Source organism: Nomascus leucogenys, chromosome 7b, assembly GCF_006542625.1.
Source record: "Nomascus leucogenys isolate Asia chromosome 7b, Asia_NLE_v1, whole genome shotgun sequence".
NCBI lineage: Eukaryota > Metazoa > Chordata > Mammalia > Primates > Hylobatidae > Nomascus > Nomascus leucogenys.
The window spans coordinates 13,575,148-13,595,648 of NC_044387.1; the positions used below are offsets into that span (position 1 = coordinate 13,575,148).

The 20,501-nt window shown below is 51.4% G+C and overlaps 1 protein-coding gene and 1 long non-coding RNA gene across 2 annotated transcripts in view; one reads left to right on the plus strand and one right to left on the minus strand.

The window, feature by feature from the left end:
* Positions 1–618: 618 nt before the first annotated feature.
* On the plus strand, positions 619–18,973 carry IFT27 (intraflagellar transport 27). The gene is made up of 7 exons (XM_030815626.1): positions 619–1,079; positions 8,881–8,960; positions 9,379–9,438; positions 10,549–10,608; positions 12,712–12,829; positions 13,727–13,836; positions 18,772–18,973. Exons 1-7 carry the CDS (start codon positions 1,046–1,048, stop codon positions 18,868–18,870), a joined length of 561 nt encoding a protein of 186 aa, XP_030671486.1. The 5' UTR covers positions 619–1,045; the 3' UTR covers positions 18,871–18,973.
* The window catches only part of LOC115835950, a 63,004-nt gene continuing 51,958 nt past the window's right edge, over positions 9,456–20,501 (minus strand). Inside the window, exons 2-3 of the long non-coding RNA XR_004030926.1 lie at positions 10,225–10,402; positions 9,456–9,795 (exon numbers count right to left, since the gene is read on the minus strand). This is a non-coding gene — a long non-coding RNA (uncharacterized LOC115835950). The remainder of the gene's footprint in view (positions 9,796–10,224; positions 10,403–20,501) is intronic.

Below are 20,501 nucleotides of genomic sequence, written 5' to 3' on the forward strand. Positions count from 1 at the left end.
TAACGCTCATTACATCTTTGGGCTTTTAAAATGAGATTTCCCTGCGGGATGCGGGGCAAGGACTGAACTTCTCGATGCACTATAATAGCCGCGCTGTGCAGAACCCGGGAACCGGGGAAGCCGCGAGAACCGCTGCGAAGTCAAATCAAGTCAAAACGGCCTCTACAGCAGCGGCCTGGCCCACTGCGCAGGCGCCGCTCCAGACCGCCTAGAGCCCAAACTGCCCCATTGTAGGCGAACCCACTTCTAGAAGGACAGCGGGAGTAGCGAATCCCTATTCCTCCCGAAGATGGGTCAAGCAAGACTCTGACCAATCAGGAAGCTTTTCTTATCACCGCTTCTGGCTGCCTGACGTGGAGGCTTCTTTATCTCGGGACTCTCAGGCGCAGCGGGGGCGGGATATAAAGTTGATTGACGTCAATTACAACCACTCGTCAAGCAGACTGAATTTGAAGAACAGAAAACTCTACGAATTGCATCTCAAGAAAAGGCTGTTATTCCAGCTCTCTACTCCCATTGGATTTTTGAGAGCCCTTGAGGGTGGGAGTTTTTGGCGGCAACCAATCGAGGGTCAGCGAGGAGGAGGAGGAGGAGGAGGAGGAGGAGGAGGAGGAGGAGGAGGGGGGGAGGGGCAGGCGGGCTATTGTTGCCTGGAGAGTGCATTCGGCCCGGTACTTGTGATCGGAGGAGAGCCGGGTCGTCCTTCCCGGAACCCGCTGGGTAGGGCTGTGCTGAGGGGCTGGGCGGGGAGCACAGGCCGTGTCCGCTCGCTTGCACCTTTTCAGACTGCCGTGTCGGGCCTCGAGCCGGGCCTACCTGGAGCCCTCCTCTGCCCACCCGCCCCCAGCGCCCGATATCCGCCCCCAGCCCAGAAGGGCCGGCCGGGCTCGGTCATCCCCAGCCCTGCCGCGGCCACTGACCCTTGAGATCACCCCCCCCCCCAACCTTCCCGTCCCAGGCCAGCCCAGGGCCCGAAGCCCACCCACCTGCGTCTCTAGCAGCCGCTCTTGTCCTCCGGGTACGGCTCGCGGGAGTGTTGGTTACCATGGTGAAGCTGGCAGCCAAATGCATCCTGGCAGGTGAGTCTGAAAACTTGCGCTTGAATACGGTGGTCTCTGGAGTCCAGAGCCTTCATAATTCATCCAGAGCTTTTGTTCACCTAAATTGCCTAGCTTCTTTTCCTTTCTCTCTCCCAAAGGCGAGTTACTGCAATTACTGATACAGTAAATTACGTTAGGCGCGGAAGAATGATCTTCCAGGGCACTTCGCAGCTCCAGTGGCATTCCCCCTGCTCCCTGTCACATACTCTGAGACCACCTTCACCAGTTGAGCTGACTCGTCAAAAAATCACTAGTTAAAACTCCGGAGGAGCAGACTTGTTAGAACAAAACAAAATAAACAAAACTTAAGCAAACCTTGAGTGCTTCAGCTAAACATTTACTGTACCCCAAAGTTAGGCATCAGTGACTTTGGTAGTCTTTACTATGGGATATTTTTCCCCCTGACCTCACCCCCTCTGATAACGGTGACCTGAGTGTAGTGACCAGAGTTTGCAAAAGGCACTTGTGTGTTGTCTCTAATACCCAAAGTTACAGTGCTGCCCCACTCCAAGAAGGGCATAAATGTTGAGTCTCCCAAAGGCAGGAATCTTTGTTTTGTTGACTGATACATCCCAGGCACCCAGAACAATGCCTGGAACATAGTAGGTACTCAATAAATACTTTCAGAATGGATGAATATGTGGCATGCACATTTGTAGTGTGCCCCTTGTATCAGTCTGCACATTTAGAAAAACAGTAAGCTTGGATTATAGACTGCGAAACACATATGCATGTTACTGAGTGCTTACTGCATGTGAAGCACACATATTTCATGTAATCGTCTCACCATAGCACACTAGGCTAGGTACTGGATTTTTTTTTTTTTTTTTTTTTTTTTTTTTTGAGACGGAGTCTCGCACTGTCGCCCAGGCTGGAGGGCAGTGGCGGGATCTCAGCTCACTGCAACCTCCACCTCCCTGGTTCAAGCAATTCCCCTGCCTCAGCCTTCTGAGTAGCTGGGATTACAGGCGCACGCCACCATGCCCGGCTAATTTTTTTTGTATATTTAATAGAGATGGGGTTTCACCATGTTGGCCAGACTGGTCTCGAACTCCTGACTTTAGGTGATCCACCCACCTCGGCCTCCCAAAGTGCTGGGATTATAGGCATGAGCCACCGCTCCCGGCCAGGTACTGGATTGTTCTGATCTTACTGAGGCACTGAGAGATGTCAGCCAAGGTCAACCCCTAGTGAAGGCCCTGTGCAGGATTTCAGCCCCTAGATCTGCCCAACTCCAAAACTCTTAACTCGTGTTTCTGTTGAAACCTGTGACCTTTCCAGGCTTCCCTAGCCAGCTCAGGAAAGAAGTGGTGAGAAATTATATAGAGAAAAAGAGATTCCTTTTTTAAAAAATTCCCCTCTTCCAGACTGAGAATAAATGGTAATATTTTTAATGGCTTTTATAATTTGAAAATAAAAGGGTCACACAGAAAGATGACTGACAGTAGTAACTGAATCATACTGGAACAAAATAAATTAATGGTTCTCAGGAGAGTCTCCAGTTTCCAGAGCACCAGAGGAGGCAGTGTTGTGTAGCAAAAGTAATTTTGCCTGTTCCTCTTATTGGCTGTGTCATCTTGGACGAAGCACTTTTTGAGCTTTAATTTCCTTATGGATAAGGTGGAAACATTATTTTCTGAAGTTACATTTTTTTTTAAATGGGCTTCTCTCTGAGTTCTTTTTAAATTCGGTTTTCATCATGGAGCTAACTTACTGAGCGCTTTGGGTGCATCAGCTCTGTGCTAGACCCTCAATACAGGTGGTCTCACTGAATCCTCACAGCAACCCTGTGGGATTGGTATTATTGCCATCCTCATTTACAGATGAGGCAACTGAGGCCCAGAAAAATGAGAACATTTGCTGTGGGTCACAGGGCTGGAAGTGGCAGAGCTGTATGATCTAGACCCTGGGTCCCAATCTGATTTCCAGGGCTTTAGCCCAAGCTACACTGTCCTCAAGCAGTGCTCCTCCGTGTCCTTCTATTTTTTTTTTTTTTTTTTTTTTTTTTTTTTTTTTTTTTGAGACGGAGTTTCACTCTCATTGCCTAAGCTGGAGTGCAATGGCACAATCTCAGCTCACTGCAACCTCCAGCTCCCGGGTTCAAGCAATTCTCCTGCCTCAGCCTCCCAAGTAGGTGGGATTACAGGCGCCCACCACCATACCCAGCTAATTTTTTGTATTTTTTAGTGGAGACTGGGTTTCACCATGTTAGCCAGGCTGGTCTTGAGCTCCTGACCTCAGGTGATCTGCCCGCCTCGGCCTCCCAAAGTGCTGGGATTACAGGCGTGAGCCACTGCGCCAGGCCCTTTTTTTTTTTTTCTTGAGGCGTAATTTCACTCTGTCTCCCAGGCTGGAGTGCAGTGGTGCACAATCTTAGCTCACTGCAACTTCCACCTCCTGGGTTTAAATGATTCCCTGCCTCAGCCTCCCGAGCAGCTGGGGATACAGGCACACGCCACCATGCCCAGTTAATTTTTGTATTTTTAGTAGAGATGGGGTTTCACCATGTTGGTCAGGCTGGTCTTGAACTCCAGACCTCAAGTGATCCACCCGCCTCAGCCTCCCAAAGTGCTGGGATTACAGGCGTGAGCCACCCACCGCATCCAGCCTCTTTGTGCCCTTCTTTACCCCCAACTCCCTTGGGCAGTTCTTTCACCTGAGTGCAGCCACTGCCTAGTTAGTGGCTCCTGAACTCCAGCCTGCGCCTCAATCTGCAGCCTCTTTTCAGGGCTTCCACAGCATTTCCTCTTGGAAGTTTCCAGGGACCAAAACACCTCAGCCCAGAAATCAGCCCCCTCTGACACCCCCCCACCTACCCCCACCACACACACACCATTGGTTTTATTTTTCCATCCATGACCCATAGCCCTGCTGTTTAAACTGAGTTACTCTGTTTTTTCTCTCACATAACTAGTCATTGAAGGACCTGACGTTCAGTTCAAGTGTTTATGCATTGAACAGATACTTCCTGAGCACCTACTACGTCAGAGTCACCGTGCAAGGTGCAGTGGGCCTGCAAGCATGAATCAGTTGCACTCAAGGAAGAACTAAGATGCGTGTGATAAGTTCTAACACAGCGAACACAAAGCGAATGCCCTTTGTGTGCCAAATGCGGGGAAATAACCTCCAGGCACACCTGCTACTTGTTCTGGTTCTGGAGAAGAAAGAAAACAACATTTGACATTGATCTGTATTTGTTTACTTTTTAAAAAACACATAAATAGTGCTTATATATGCCAGGCACTGTACATATTAACTCATTAAATCCTCACAACAATTCTGCAAGGTAGATGCTATGATTATCTTATGTTATACATGTTGCAACTGAGGCACAGAGAGGTTAAGTAACTGATTTAAACTCACACAGCTAGAAAGTGATGGAGCTGGAGTCTGGCTCCAGAGTCTGTGCCCTTAAGTACCATAATATTCTGCCTCTTGATATACACGGAGCTGGTAATAGAGCCTCCCGGGAGGGTTGCTGTGACATCACATCTTGCGCTACCACTGACCGATGATCCACATTAGCCACACAGATTAAGACGAAAGAGGGAGAGATGGACTTCAGAGGCTGTGCAGGAAGGGTATTATTTGAGCTTTCCTTGGAGAGAGTGGACAGGATTTGAATTTGGTCTAGGGGTACCTGGAAGGAGGTGGCCTTGAGGAATTTCCAGGGACTGGGCAAACAGGAATGCAGAGCCCAGATTGGGGGTAAGGGATTATTGGGGAGAGAGTGGGAAGGTGGGTTAGGGCTGACCGTGGAGATGGGTAGGCTATGAAGGAATCCTCAGTGGGGCTTGTGTGAAGGTTTGCCAAGAGGGAGGCACTTTATTATGAGGGTCCATCTGTTGATGCCACGCTCTGGGAGGATTAGAGCCGGGAAAAAAAAGAAGAGAAAAGAAGTGTTCAAGGCACAGTCGGGAAGACAGAAAACCCAGTCGTCATTTCAGCAGAGAAATTTTAATGTATGGAATTGCTTCATCAAGTGTTGGAGAACTGAGGAAGCAAGAAGGCAGCATTGAGATGACACAGAGTGGCGGGCAGAGGTCGGGGGTGTCAGAAGCTTGAAGAGCCCCAGGGAGCTGGGATGCGGACCCCTGAGGAAGGGGCCCTGCCCAGCTGGTGCCGGCACCTCCGGAGTTCAGTCACCCGCCGCGTGACCCCAGCACATGCCACAGAGCACCAGGACCCATTTCCCACTGGGAGGAGCCCAGCCCTGTGTTCAGGGCAAGACACACCAAACCAATTCCAAACACGGATCCTGGAGGGTCCGTGTTTTAAGACCACTCCTGGTACCAAGGACTATATAAGTCAGGGGCCAGGCAAAAACCAGCAACTCTACTCGGCATTTCAACAGTGAGGATTTCAGTAGGATGTTAATGACACAGGTGCTAGAGGACTGGAAGAGGAAAAGGGGGACACTGAGGCAGCACGGGTAGTAACTGCAGGAAGGAGCACCGCCTCTCAGGCTGGGGAAGCAGAGGGAAGCATGTGGGGCTCTCAGCCCAGAAGCAGGGAGGAGGGGCCCTGGGAGCCGAGGTGTGGATCTCTGAGAAGGGGGCACTGCCTGCGGGTGCTGGTTCCTCTGGGGGCAACAATAAGCTGTTCTGGGAGTAGGGAAACACACACACACACACACCAAGACCAGAAGCAGTTAGTGCTGCTGGGGTGCAGGCCATTGCTAGGGTAGTACTAAGAAAAAGGAGAAGCAGGCGGGAAGAGCAGTGTCCTCTCCCCCGACTCTGGCCTTCCCTTCTTCCAGAACTCCCATTGGCAGAGCCTAACAGGAAGCTCCTAGCAAGGGCGAAACGTGTCTGCAGAGGCCCCTCCCCAGCACACCATGGAAGGATGGGCTTGGGGCTGAGATAGAAACCCAGCAGTGAGGTCTGAGCTAACTGGGGCGGGGTCAGCAGGGAGAGCCGAGCAGAGGTGGGCTGAGACTCAGCCAAGGATGTGAGGAATGCAAGGGGGGCCGCCTGGAGACGGGAGGAGGGAGGAGGAGCAGTCAGAGGTGACCCGTTGAATCTGGGGACGATGAAAACACACGGTGGCATCACAAACAGAAAGCTTGGGTGATGGGGGCAGCCCACTCAGGACCAGGGCATGACGGAGCTTGGCTGTAGACAGACTGAGGTTGGAGGAAGGTCCTTCATTCTAGTGGCAACGCACACGGGTTTTTGGATATACAGACAAAGCTTGGGAGGGAGATCCTGCCTTCTGTCAAGGTGACGGGAGTCAGTGGGAAGGAGTGGAGTGGGAGCAGAGCGCCACCGAGGACAGGCCCATAGGAATGCCCACACTGGGGGGCAGAGGGGCAGGCAGATGGCAGAAGAACCAGACCAGGGCAGGGTCACTGAGGCCATGGGGACAGGACTCGGGAAGGAAGGGGTCACTTCAGGCTGACTCACATCCTTCAGAGACGTCAAGGAGGATGAGAACCAAGAAAAGGCCATCGGCCTTGTCAACTGTGAGGTCACAGGTGACCTCACATCGTGTCCTTGCAGACGTCATCCTCTCTGTCTTGCAGTGCCCTGCCTGCTGTCGCCCCCAGGCCCAGCCCTTGCCCCTAGAGAAGCCTCCCTCCCCAATGAACCGTCTCATTCATTTCTTTCCTTGATGCTCCCCAGACGCCTTGCTTCTCAGTTTGTGCTGTTTGAATTTGCACTTGTCATCCTGTTGCTCTGCAAATGTGTTTATCAGTTATTTCACCTCCCTGTGCTTCTGAGCCCTCAGAGCCAACACAGGCGGTTTCCTGTAAGTGTTGGTGACTCTGACTGACAGTCAGAGGAAAGATTTATGAAATTAACCAGAACAAATCTGTGGGGAATCTCATAAGCAGGAGGCGCGGACTTCCAGCTGGATTCAGGAGCAGAACTGGAGTCGGAAGGGCGGGCGCAGTCAGGGCCCAAGGAAGGAAAGCGATGCGCTGTTTGCTCCAAGATGGATGGGTACCCTGTGACAGTCTAGGCTGTGGTTGCCCCAGATGTCATGGAAGGCTGCGGTGAGGAGGTCCTGGAGGGGCAGCGTTAAAAATGGGTCAGAACTCACGCCTGTAATCCCAGCACTTTGGGAGGCAGAGGCAGGCAGATCACCTGAGGTCAAGAGTTTGCAATCAGGCTGGCCAACTGAAACCCCGCATGGTGGCGCGCACCTGTAGTCCCAGCTACTCGGGAGGCTAAGGCAGGAGAATCACTTGAACTCGGGAGGCGGAGGTTACAGCGAGCCTAGATCTCACCACTGTACTTCAGCCTGCGTGACAGAGACTCTGTCTCAAAACAAGAAAAGTGTCAGAAGTGGTCCCTGAGCTCTAGGAGAGGGGCAGGGCCTGGGAAGAGCATGAGGTTGGAATCCTGGGCGAGTTACCCAGCCTCTCTGAGCCTCAGTCTCTTCATCTGTCAGGTGAGGTTAATGATACCTTGGCGGGGAAGGAATGAATGGGATTGTGTGAACAGGTCCATGAGGGGGCTCAGCACATGTTGGTTCCCTTCTAAGGAGTGATGACAAATAGGAAAGCAGGACCTGAATAGCTCACTCAAACCTGGAGGAGTTCACATAAAATGAAATGCCACAAGCATTGAAATAATTGTCTTACAAGAGAAAATTATAGGTGGGAAAAGTCAAAACTGAAAAGTGAACAGTGGCAGACTGTTGAGAAGTCGAGGAAAGAAGTGTTGAAGTCGCCTGTAAAATGGGAAGCAAAGGTGAAGAGATGGTACCAAGTGATGTGAGTTGGAAGCCGCGGAGTGCGTGCTGATTTTGCTAAGGATCCAGAGGATGAGAAGCAGAAAGCACATGTTCTGCCAGGGCCTGGGACGGTGGAGTGCAAGTCCATGTAGGACTCAGGAGGAAAAGTGGTTGCAAATGGAAACAATCAGCATCAAAGGAGGCTCAGCAGAGCCATGAGAGGGAAAATGGGGAGGGCAAAGGGAATTAAAGATGGGCAAGGAGAGCTTCCAGCACCCGTGACGGGCACAGGAGGAGCGCTTGACTAAATGGCTCCCAGCAGTCTTGTGAAAGGCTCAGGTCTCAGACTGAAAACTGCGACATAAACCTTTAGTTCTGAGGGACCAGTTTCTGGGGCTGTTGACCAGCAGAGGAGCGGGAGATAAGGCCAGTAGGTGAAGGACGAGCTTGGAGGAGGTGACTGCTATTGCAGATCGAATTGGTGGAGAGGCCCCTGGGAAGATGAATCCTCGGGTCACAGACAGGTATTCTGCGATGGAGATGGAGCATAGCATTTGGAAAGAGATTTCAGAGTGATGAACATAGCCTCAGACTTCTTGCTTCCCACAAATGCAGAGACCCTTCCAACCCCAACCCCCTACACAAAAAAGCATTCAGGTGGAAGCTGTCAACCCAGATTGGGTCAGTTGGACAGGTGAGTCTGCCTGTCAGTGCCAGTCACACTTCTTTACCTTCAAGACTTCAAAGTAAATTCCAGTTTGGAAGTGACAGCTTTTCCCCATAGGGCGTGTTTCAGTGGAAGAGCATCAGTTCCTTTTCCAGGGCCCCAAAGCCCTCCGTAAGCTGTTACCTTCTGGGTCAGTTCCCGTGGATAAAAGGCTTAGCCGTGCAGAAATGTGCTCTGGCTGTTGTGAGGTTTGCAGATCAGTCTCATGGACCTGTGTCCTGCCCGCAGCCTCAGAACAAGTTCCCTTGAGAGGCAAGTACATCTCTCAAAACTCATTGAAGTTTTTGGTTTCTAGACTAATGTTCTGCAGCGGGAGATTCTCAAGTCGGATAAGGACTAAGGCGTTCTTTTTCTTCTTTTCTGATCTCACAGGAGACCCAGCAGTGGGGAAGACCGCCCTGGCACAGATCTTCCGCAGTGACGGAGCCCATTTCCAGAAAAGCTACACCCTGGTGAGCTGGGGAGTCAAGACCTGGACACGGCTTAAAGAGAAGTGCTCGGTTCACCATGAGTGAGTGACTGCGAAGTTCCTTGAGGGAAGCCTTAAGACAGCTGATGAGAGGCTGCTCGGAGGGCCACGTGGAGATCGTTTTTTCCACTAGCCCAGGGTGAGAGGTCAGCTACAGAGCAGAATGGCCACAAGCAACTTGGCCACCACGTGTAGCAGCTCACGTTGGGGCAGGGAGGTGGAGAGGACTAGTTAGTGCCCTCTGACTTCTGCATGCTGAGCTGCTTCTCACCAGAATGAGTCCAGAACAAACCCTTCCACTGGAGATACCCCTCCTGGGATCGGGGTGCTTGTGTGTCCTCCTGTAACATGCTATCCCTTTGGGGGCCCTCAATGCTGACATTCTTGGTGTTCCTCGGCAGACAACAGGAATGGATTTGGTGGTGAAGACAGTGCCAGTTCCTGACACGGGAGACAGTGTGGTGAGTGATGCCTTTACCCAGGGGAACTCAGGGCTCCCCCAGGTGGGCCCAGGGTCTCTGTGGTCACACCATCCTCCCTAGGAGAGATGCAGTGCAAGGCTGTGGTCTAGACTTGTCTGAGCATTTTGGAATAGAATCGGGAAGCATTCAAGGGAGGGACTGAGGAGGTGGAGGAGGAAGGAAGGAAGGAGGACTAGGATATGGGCCTGGCCCTTGAAGAACTTGCTCTCTACTATCAAGGTTCTTAAGTCTCTTTATGGGAACCTGGGGCTCTTGAAAGTGAATTGCAAAATGTTATGTTTGTGTGTGCTTTTCTAGAGAGAGGGTTTGTGGCTTTCACCAGATTCCTAAAGAGGTCTGTGAGCAAAAAAAAAAAAAGTATAAGTACTTCTGATGAAGAGAAAAGTGAGTTCCCAGGTAACCAATATGCAAAACAGACAATGGTACTGATGTTTAGACTGCGTATGCCGGGGATCAGAGGCCAGCCAGGAAAGACCCAGTGCCAGGAGGGAGCTTGGAGGGGGAGCCGAGGGGTGATTTCCCAGGGGAGCAGCCCTGGGAGCTCTCACATGGGCTGGGGAAGGTTTGGACAGGGCAGGAAGGGTCATCCCGCACCCTCTGTCTGCATCACACCTTAGCCATCCCAGAAGGGTGACAGAATGTCCTACTTTAAACACCTTCCCCAGGCCTACTCAGTGACCTCCTTTAGAAAGAATTGTTCTAAGATTTGAAAATCAATTTGGTTAACAAAGTGCAGAATGACCTTTTGGAAACCAGAGCACTCACCGGCCTGTTTAGCATTCTGTTCTGCCAGGTGGGAAGTCAGCTTGTTCCTGGTATTTTTGCACTCAGGGTTACAAGAGGTGAGACTCCACACAGAAAGTGCTGGTTGGTGCGAGAACCCGTCGTACTGCCTCTCTAAGACTCTGGAGTTCGCTCCTTTCCCCTTCATCTTCTCTCGTGCCTGGGAGAAAAGACAGAGCATGTATGAAGATGTGGGTGCCTGTATTTCACCCCTAAGACAAGTCCAGTGTGAGCTGAGAGTGATACCAGTGACTCGTAGCTTGTGGTTTTTCCATGTGGAGACTTTTCTTGCTTTTCTGATTGTAGGAACTCTTCATTCTTGACTCTGCTGGCAAGGAGCTGTTTTCAGAAATGCTGGATAAATTGGCAAGTAACACGTGGTCTTTTTCCTGACCATCACCACCTCCTGCCAAAACGTTTACCCCTGACAGTGCTCACACAGCAGTTTCCCTGCACTGTGCTATTGGGAAGCTCCCATGGCATTACTCTTTAAGGGGCATTCCTCCCAGCCCAGGATTCGCGGCTACTTGGCAAGAAGGAGCAGCTGATGCGCATGACTGCCCGGGCCCCAGCTCTGGGGTGCCCAGGATCCAATGGGCCAAGAGCCCTGCAGCTCGGTCCCTTGCAGCCCTCCCCCTGTGAGGCCTCCCTTCTTTAGAGCAACACCCTCCTGATGGTGTCCTTTCAGATGGTGTCCCCTACCTCCCAGGACAGTACAGACTGCCTCCTTCCCCTCTGGGAAGTGCTGTAGAGGCCTCAGCCTATAACGAGGCTCACTTTCTGCCGTTCCACTGGGGTTTGCTCTGGAACATGCCCCTGCTGCTGCCCAGGCCTCACCATGCCCCATCCACCCCCATCCCACCAGCCTCGCAGGATCCACTTGCTGTACCTTCCACGGTAACAGTCTCACTAATCTGGGCCAGTGAGCTAATTAGAAGGTTTGAGTTCTCCAGAGCCCTCCCCTGCCTTTCCAAGAACAGCCACATTTTAATGGGAACTGTTTTCTGCCCCCTTTTTTGTTGCCTAAGAGAAGTAGATCTAATGATAGTGATTTCATACAGGGTTGGCTTCATGCATCGGTTCACGATGTTCACCCCAATTGCCTACTGTGTGCATGGCCTGGCACTGGGGCTGCCATGCCCAGCAGAAGGGAAGATGTATTTGGGCAAATCCAGGCCATGTGCCACCCGTCAGCTCACACCCTCCCCTCCAGCCAGCCCTGACTCCTGGTTCACCCGCTCTGGCTTTAGCTTGATGCCAGGCCTCTCCAGGACCCCCTCACTAAAGCCTGGAAGAAGGAGGGTTTCTTGAGTTAAAACCACGCTGAGGTGTCTCCTGTGTGCATGTAACAGAGCTCAATGTGTTCTAGCAGGAGTTCAAGAGTTAATCTGTGGAGTGAAGGGTTCATCAGTTTAGTCCACGGTCCTCCCATCCCTGACACTGCCAGAAGCCAGCACAGCCTTGTAGGGTGAGGAGGAGCCCTCCAGAGTGGACTCTGGGCTGGCCTGCCAAGGATCCGAAAGGGAATCCAATCTGGAGGGAAAAGGATTCTCCTCTGTACCCTGGGAGGTTGCTGACACCCCAGAAATAAACCAGGTCCTAATTGTGCGAGGTTGGGGGATCCAGAAACCAGGGCATGGCCAAGAGTCACGAGCACCAGGGCATGCACCCACAGCCTGTACAGAGCCATTCTATGTCCAAGGGCAGGCAGCAGGGCATCCCAGGACTCTGAGCAGCCCCTGAAGGCGACAGCCCCTGAGAGTGTAGCCTTGGCTCTTAATTGGGTCATGGAGCCCTGTCCAGTTGTCAGTGTGGTTTGGATTAGGCTGATGCAGAGATGGCAAGAGAAGCAGAAAGTGCCCTCTGCATTTTAACAAGCCAGCCCTTATTAAGAAGATGCAAGCAAACAAGCTTCCCAGGCTGGCTAATGAAGAAAGAATCTTCTTTCCAGGCTGCAAAGCACAAAAATGTAACTTGCATGGTGGTGGGCTCTCAATAAGAATGAGTGGAGAATGAATGAATGAATGAGGCCAGCTGCAGGTGAAAGCAGATTGATGGGTAGAGAAGACCTCAGTCGTCCCCCATCTCTGTCATCGTTGTCTTTGTTTTTAAAGCCTGTCAGGCCTGGACAAGTCACTTACCCTCCCTGTATTTGGTTTCTTCAGCTACAAAGTGGGAATATTCAGACACTCTACCGAGTTGGGAGGTTTCACAGTGAGGCACAGAAGTGCCCAGCAGAGCCTGGCCCAGACATGAGCTCTTGTCCTTGGCGGCACTGCCCCAGCCCTGCCTCCTGCCACTGAACATGGCCCTCTGTTCATTCCTTTGGGGAAATTGTTTGACATCTGTGGGTGTGGCTGTTTTCCCTCTGCTCCCCCTATCCTTTCCCTTGGAAGGCCAAATTGTCTTCCAGCCTTGAAGTCACTTTTCCTGTTACTGACCCATACTCATCCTGTCCCTCTTGCACAGTGGGAGAGTCCCAATGTCTTATGTCTCGTCTATGATGTGACCAATGAACAATCCTTCAAAAACTGCAGCAAGTGGCTGGAGAAGGCTCGGTCACAGGCTCCAGGTATCTCTCTCCCAGGTACGAGCTGCAGACACCCATGTTTCCCAGCGGCATCTCTGTCCTTCGGTTCAAGAGCACAAGGGCATTGCAGAGGTAGCTGTGGGTGGAGAAGGGGCCCTGGGCTTGGCCTTTGATGGCCTACGGCATACACTGGCCCTGCCGCTTAGCAGTCATGCCAGCCTCAGTGAGTCACCACACACACCTCTCCCAGTCTAGGAAATGGGAATGAGGACACGCACCTGGCAGGGCTGTGGGGAGACTCAATAACGGGAGGGTGCTGTAATATCAGTTGTTAATTCCAGAAAGCTAACCCCAGGGAAGAGTTCCTAATTTTCTCTTGTATATGGGGTACAAGTAAACATTCAAGTCCTGTTGTCACTTCTGAATGCTTTAAATCAGTTTATTTTTCGTCCCTATGTGAGATCAACAAATTCTCCTCATTATAGACCGGGGAAAGTGATCTCCAGAGACAGGCTCAAAAATTAGCTGCAGCTGATGCAGCTGGGAGCTGAACTAAATTACCTCTGAATCCCTGACTCCGAGCCGAGTCCTTAGATTAGTATTAATGACCAGTTTACAGTTTGCTCCATGTGCTCGGAATTATTACAAAGGCTCACATAAATTTGGCCCTCGCCTTCACGCATTTGCAGCCCTTTAAGGAGGCAAGGGAGACAGATACACGTGAGGTCTAGAAAAAAGATCTAGCAGAAGCTGTACATGAAAAGCAAAGCCCACCTGTCTCTCTTGGGGCCAGCACGAGAGACCCCCGGCTTTCCCTGTGGGGGCTCACCACCTCGAGTCAGGCAGCTCTCAGAGGATGCTTTACACCCCTCAAAAATAGTGCTCTCATCTCGCCCGCTGTCCTTCCAGACTGTGAGAGTGAAGTGCCATATTTTTGTTGTTTCTTCTGAGTAGGTGTCTTAGTTGGGAACAAGACAGACCTGGCCGGCAGACGAGCAGTGGACTCAGCTGAGGCCCGGGCATGGGCGCTGGGCCAGGGCCTGGAATGTTTTGAAACATCCGTGGTGAGTATCTCCACTTGCCTCGTCGCCAAGTCTGGAGTGGGCCTCTGCTGGCAGCGGTCTTGCACATGACCTCACGTGCAGGGAGCTGTTATTCCACCATATGCAGAGTCTCATTTGGAACTGATGTTTACATTCTTAGCCCAAGATCTCTTCTCAATATAGCAGTAGCTACTCAGACATAACAGGAAGGCAGATTAGCCAGCCAACCCTGGGAAAAGGTATATCCCAACTAGTAAGAAATACAAGTGCTTTGTGTGTGGTGATCACGACCCTTGACGTTTGCATGCAATATTCTGGGTTCAGATGTCGTTGGAACATTGTTTCATGTGGCCCTCACAATCAGTCCTGTGAACCAGAAGTTGACCCCACAGTTCCCATTCCGGTGTTGAGGAGCTCAAGTGACTTGTCCAAAGTCCCATGATTAGTGAAGGATGGAGCCAGGATTAGGACTCATGGCCTCTAATTGCCATCGGTGCCACCCATCCTCACCTTGCTGCAGCCCCAGGGTGACTCCAGGCCACAAAGTGCCTGCCAGTTAAAAGAGCAGAAGACCTCATTACAAAAAGCAAGTGATTGGTTATCAGCATCTTCAGTAAACTTTTCCTGGCAAAAACTGCAGTTACTTTTGCACCAACCTAATGTATCATGATTTTAGCTGTCCAGCACTGAGGAACCTGCTTCCTGTGTTTGGGAGTTTTAAAGTCCCATCCTCCTTGAGGCCAAGATACAGGCATGTGACCCAGGCTGCACCAATGAGACCCCTCACGTGAGACTCCACTAGGAAGGGCATGAAGTGATGATCTGCCCTCTAGGAGCAGGAGTGGCCCTGAACATCCATCTCAGAGCCAGCAGGGGCCCGAGTGTTGGTTGCCCTGCCCCTCGCCAGAGTTGCTAGCTGGGGAGACCACCAGGCCTGGCACAGTCATGGTCGTAACTTGGACCTCGCCTTGTGGGCTTTAGACCTGATTCTGTGGCCCTCAAAAGGGTCATGGCCTGGTTAATGTTCTGGAGGTCATCTTCTCATGGGCTGGTTAATGTTCTGGAGGTCATCTTCTCATGGGCTGGTTAATGTTCTGGAGGTCATCTTCTCATGGGCTGGTTAATGTTCTGGAGGTCATCTTCTCATGGGCTGGTTAATGTTCTGGAGGTCATCTTCTCATGGGCTGGTTAATGTTCTGGAGGTCATCTTTTTTTTTTTTTTTTTTTTTTTTTTTTTTTTTTTTTTCTCATGGGCTGGTTAATGTTCTGGAGGTCATCTTCTCATGGGCTGGTTAATGTTCTGGAGGTCATCTTTTTTTTTTTTTTTATGTTCTGGAGGTCATCTTCTCATGGGCTGGTTAATGTTCTGGAGGTCATCTTCTCATGGGCTGGTTAATGTTCTGGAGGTCATCTTCTCATGGGCTGGTTAATGTTCTGGAGGTCATCTTCTCATGGGCTGGTTAATGTTCTGGAGGTCATCTGCTCCAGCTTGACTTTGGCTCTAGGCACTTCTGCTATTGCATCTAGGAACCTTGGCCAGTGCTGCTGTCCAAGCTTATAAAACGCCCCCAAAGCAGCATGCTTCCTTAGGGAAAGTACAGCAGTAAAGGCAGGCGCTCTGACCTCCCATGGTGAGTGGCAGAACTCGCCGTGGGAACCTGGACATGTTATTTCACCTGTTGGTGCCTCAGGCTTGTAAAATAAGGATCATAAAATACATCCCTTATCGAGTAATAAATATGAGAATCAAGTAATACGTTGCATATAGAACACGGATCACAGAGTCTGGCGCCTGGTAAACACTCAGTAGATGTTAGTTTTCTTAACGTATAAATATTGCCCCTAGAATCTTGTTTATGCTGTTATTACTTACTAAATCCTTGTATTCATGGCTTGTGCAGAGATAAGTATCACCCTTGCCTCTGGTCCAATTATCACAAATGCTAAATTAATGAAGTCCAAATCAGCTTTTCCTGTATAGCGGGTTTGTCATCTTTTCTGAAGCACACCTTTGTGCAAAGCAGTAGGCGGTAGTGCCCTAGCAAACAGGATTTCAGTATTCTCCCTTCCTCCATTCATTTGTGAAATTGTCCCTGCACCCCAATAATTCCATATTCCCTAGAACGCTTGATAGAACTCAGAAATTAAAACCCACCCCAGCCTCCAAGACATGAGTCACCAAAGGCCAATGGGCTATGGGTTAAACTCTGTTCAGGTGTTGAAGTGGGTGGGTGTAAACTATGCTTGAAGAGGCTGCAGTAAGCACTTGTTATTATCTGTGCAAGTTAACTAGTCCCCCCCTGAGTTGAGGCTCACAGAAGCACCACTGGCAGCTCGGTTAAGAAAGCTGTAATTAAAAAGGAAATATAACCAAACGCAGCTTGAGATGCAACCAAGGCCTGATGCCAAGCCCATCTCCTCCTCTCCTGCCTAAACGCCGCAGTGACCATCCTGCCGACCCAAAGGAGGTCCCTACAAACAAGTGCAAGAACAATCCGTGGTGATCACTGCCCTCCCAGGCAAGCAAGGAGTGGAGAAGTAATGTTTGATGAGGGCCTACTGTGTGCTAGTTGTTTTGCACACATTTGTTTAGGCTTCATAACAGCCCTACAAGGTAACACCCCTGTGTTGTACAGATGACAGACTCAGAAAGGTTGTGTAGCTTGCCCTGGTTGCATAGTTAAACGAAGGCTAGAAACAGGACTAGGAGTCAGGCCTGTCCAGCTGGAAAACTTGGGTTTTCTAGAAGGGGTACCCTGGCCTCCCATGGAGCCTGCTTTGGGACTCTGCAGAACACAGTTCTAGGCCAGACTGAACACTAGCCTGAACCTGCCCTGAGAATCCCTCACTCTAAGCAGACCTGCCCCACAGCTGTCCTGACCGTGTAAGCGAGATGATGATTAGTGATCAGACGAAAGGATTCCTGTCATTGGTAACCCTCTCAAAGTATTTGGAAAATAGTTCAGTTTCCATCTATTTCAGAAGCACGCCGTGGTGTCTAATGAGGCTCACCTGCGTTGAATTCCTTCCTTTTTATGTTGAGATCTCCCAGGATTGCGTTGTAGAGTGTTTTCGAATCCATTTTGAAATCCCCGTGTGTGCACTATGCAGGCCTCAGTCTTTTTCCATTCCATTCTTAACTCTACTTTCGACGGAAGCAGTGTTTTACCCCAACACTGGCTTGCCTAGGACCTTGTGCTCTGCACCACCAGCAGGGCCCGGCAGGAGGTACTGAATTCTTGCTCTCGTGTCCAGCTGGAGGGTGATGGCCTTCAAGTCCTTGGCTCTTGGGAGCTTACTATAAATGTTCGTCTCGGCTACAAACTCTCCACTCTTTCCTCGGCACTCTCCCAGCATTATCACCACCGTCTTTCCTCTTGGCCAACTGTTTTCTTTGCTTAGGCTTTCCCTTGCTAGAAAGTCCAGGTAACTTTCTCCACGGGACCTGGTTTCCTTCGCACATCCCAGCTGGCCTCGAGGAAAGGTACCTCTCCCAAATCAGAGAATCTGGATGCTGGACTGGGCTGTGCACCAACCAGCTGGGCCACTTCACCTGCTGGGCCCCAAACTACTCATCTGTGAAGCGAAGGCCCGCGCTTGATGCCTTCTGCAACGTTCTTCAGTTTGGAAATCCTTCTGTTTCGTTGGGGATATTTCACAGCCTCTTCTCAAGGTTGCACTTTTGCCAGCTGCCAGGGATCGTCTCAAAACAGGTTCTTAGGGCATTCATAGCTTGAGCTACTGTCTTGAAAGTAGTACATTCCTTTTTCTGCCAACTTTTTTCTGAGAAAGTTTTTGAATGCACACAGGGACCCACAGAGTGAAAGCAGCTGTTAAGTGAGAGGGCGCGATTTCCTTTCCCCTCCAGCCCGTCCCTGTGCACCCTGGAGGGGCCCGTTTTTTCCACCCCTTAGATAAAATCTAGGGCAAGTTCCTTAACTTCTCTTTTCTCTCTCAGGTAACAAAAATTCTTCTGGGCTCCTTTAGTCACAAAAATATTCATGATTTTAGGTATTAAAGTGCCCAGCCCTGGGTGGCTGTCAAAATTCTGAACTTGATTTAAAGTTGCACCTTCTCTCACAGTCTTCGGGAGGGAGAGATCGGAGCCAGTAGTGCAGCGTGTTTGTTGGGGTCTGTCGTGGCCCACTCCATACCTGCTGGGTGGATCCGGCTGGTGCCTCGTGGGTGCCTCTGAGATGCCCCTCCCCACCCCATCAGTGGCGCTGTCTCACCTGCAGGCTGCTTCTCACAGGTGGTCCCCCCTCACTCCTCCTGCAGCCCCAGTTCCTGGCTGTTCATTCTTATTGGGACCCGTCACCCTCCCGGAGGCGGTCCCAGCCAAGCCCCCTTAAGACAATACCAGGCTGGCCCCACTTGGCCCCCACTAGTCCAGGGAAGTGCCACTGCAGCCGTTTAGTTTGAGAAAGGAGGCAGCGAGGCTGTCTCATTGGCAGCCCTCTCCCGGCTTGCCCAGCTGCTGCCTCACTTCGATTCCTCCCAGGCCTGGGTCCAGCACCAGCCTAGGAAGAGGGTGCCCCATGCTATCTAGCTCTTCTTCGGGATGGGGGGCTCTTGGTTGCCTAGTATTTTGCTTTGGCCTTTGGAGCCTCAGTCAAAACTAAGCAAGGAAAGGTCTCATTTTCACATCTCGTCACACATACAGTGACTGCAACTAAAAGCACAGGCTTTGAAGAAACAGACGTGGGTTCAGGCCCCAGCTCCACCATTCACAAGGTGTGTGGCTTCCTGCAAGGTGCCTTCATCTCCGAGTTTCCTGAATCCGTCTGAGTTTCCTTCTTGTAAAATTGGCATCCATGAACGTGGCTTCCTCAAAGGGCGTGAAGATGAAATGAGGTGGAAAGTAGGTAGCCCCTGAATGAGGGAAGCATTGAGTCAGAGCTGGCCTTCTGACCCTTCTAAAAGTAACACAGCCAACTTTTTAAACTGTCTTTCCAGAAAGAGATGGAAAACTTCGAAGCCCCTTTCCACTGCCTGGCCAAGCAGTTCCACCACCTGTACCGGGAAAAGGTGGAGGTTTTCCGGGCACTGGCATGAAGAGCTGGAGCAGATCGTGCCGCACAACCAGAGAAGACAGAATTACCTCTGCACTTTCAATATATAATGACGGCTTTAAATAAAATTAGGAGAAAATGTCAAAGCAGCAGCTCCTTCCACTCTTGGCCTGGGTGGCCCTAGTTCCACTGTACACTTTGGCCACTGCGTCACTGCCAGTTCCAGGGCAGCCGGGAGCCCCACTCAGAACCCTGGCCCTCCCTTCTGTGAGGCTGGTGCTTCGGGACGTCGCCTTGCTCGAGGGGGTGGTCCTGACCACTCTGCGTGGTAGGGTGCACCGGCTCCCTAAAGGGCCTCCCACTGCAAAAGCAAAGCCCGCAGTGGGTATTGAAAGGGCCTGGCCCAGCATTTGCTTATGGTTTCCCACAGCTGAAATGCCCAGCTCAGAACCTATCCTGAGGTTGAAATGGGGCTGATGGCCCCCTCCTTATTCTGACAGAGTCCGTTCTGCTACTTGCTCCTGGCTAGCCAGATGCCAGACCTCCCTGGAGGTGGCTCCTGTCACTGGCAGAACAGTGCCCTCTGCCGGCCTTCCTTGGTGCCTGTCTCTTGGTGGAGGGTCCAGCCTCTACGGCCGCAGGGAAGGCTGAGCGCAGCCAGGCCAGGGCTCCCGCCTTCCTCGGGAAGCTGGGCAGCCAGCATCATTATTTGCACTGAGTTTGACTGTTCTCCATCCTGTCTCTGCTGCCAGATTAATCTTCTAAAACACCACTTTCATCATCTCACTCCCCTGATTAAAGACCCACAGAGGTGCCTCATCGCCTTTTACATCAGGCTGCCGGCCAAGGTCTGGCATCCAAGGCCTTCCCTGACTGTCACCTTTCCCCAGGGGTCTCAGCCCCCGTGCCCCAGAGGGCTTCATCACTCTCCCTCCAGAGGAGCGAGGGGCGTCGTGCAGAGTGCCAGCGTTGGGGTGGACCGACCTGGGCCTGTCCCAATGATAATGGCAATAATGGAAATTGCCCTGGTTCCTGTTTACGACCTGCCATGTCTCTGCATGAGCTAAGCACATGTCATATATTCGCTAATTTAGTCCTTACAGCGCAGAGTCCTACCATCCCCCTTTTACAAATGAGGAGCTGGAGTCAGAGAATTAAGACACTTAGCCAAGGGGTGGCCGAGCCAGGATCATGGATGCCAGAGCGCGGCTCCCAGCCGCCTTCCTCTTCTGCCTCCTCCCGAGCTTGGCCGGGAGCAGGTGGGGGTTAGGCTGCCTCTCAAGGTCACTGTGAGAAGTGAAGTAACGGGTGTGCAGGGCATCTGGGCATACGGTGTCAGCCAAGGTCAGGCTCTCACGTCCCCCTTCTCTTCCTGTTACTCAACATGAAGCCACTGTAGCGGCCGCGTCATGCCTTCAGCAAGTAGTTACTAAGGGCCTACCACTTGCCGGGCATTTTCCTAGGCACTAGCAACGCCAGGCTGCTGGTTTCGTGTCACATGTTCCAAAAGGGAAGCCTCACCATAACCAAGGGGATGCAGCGGGGACATTTCCGGTTGCCCCAGAATTGGTTGCCCCAGAATTGGTTACCAGGGCCGCAGCTGTGGACAAAGATGCTAAGCAAACCACCTCCTAAAGAGATCATGGAAGCTTAGGGCCAGCCCCTTCCCCATGG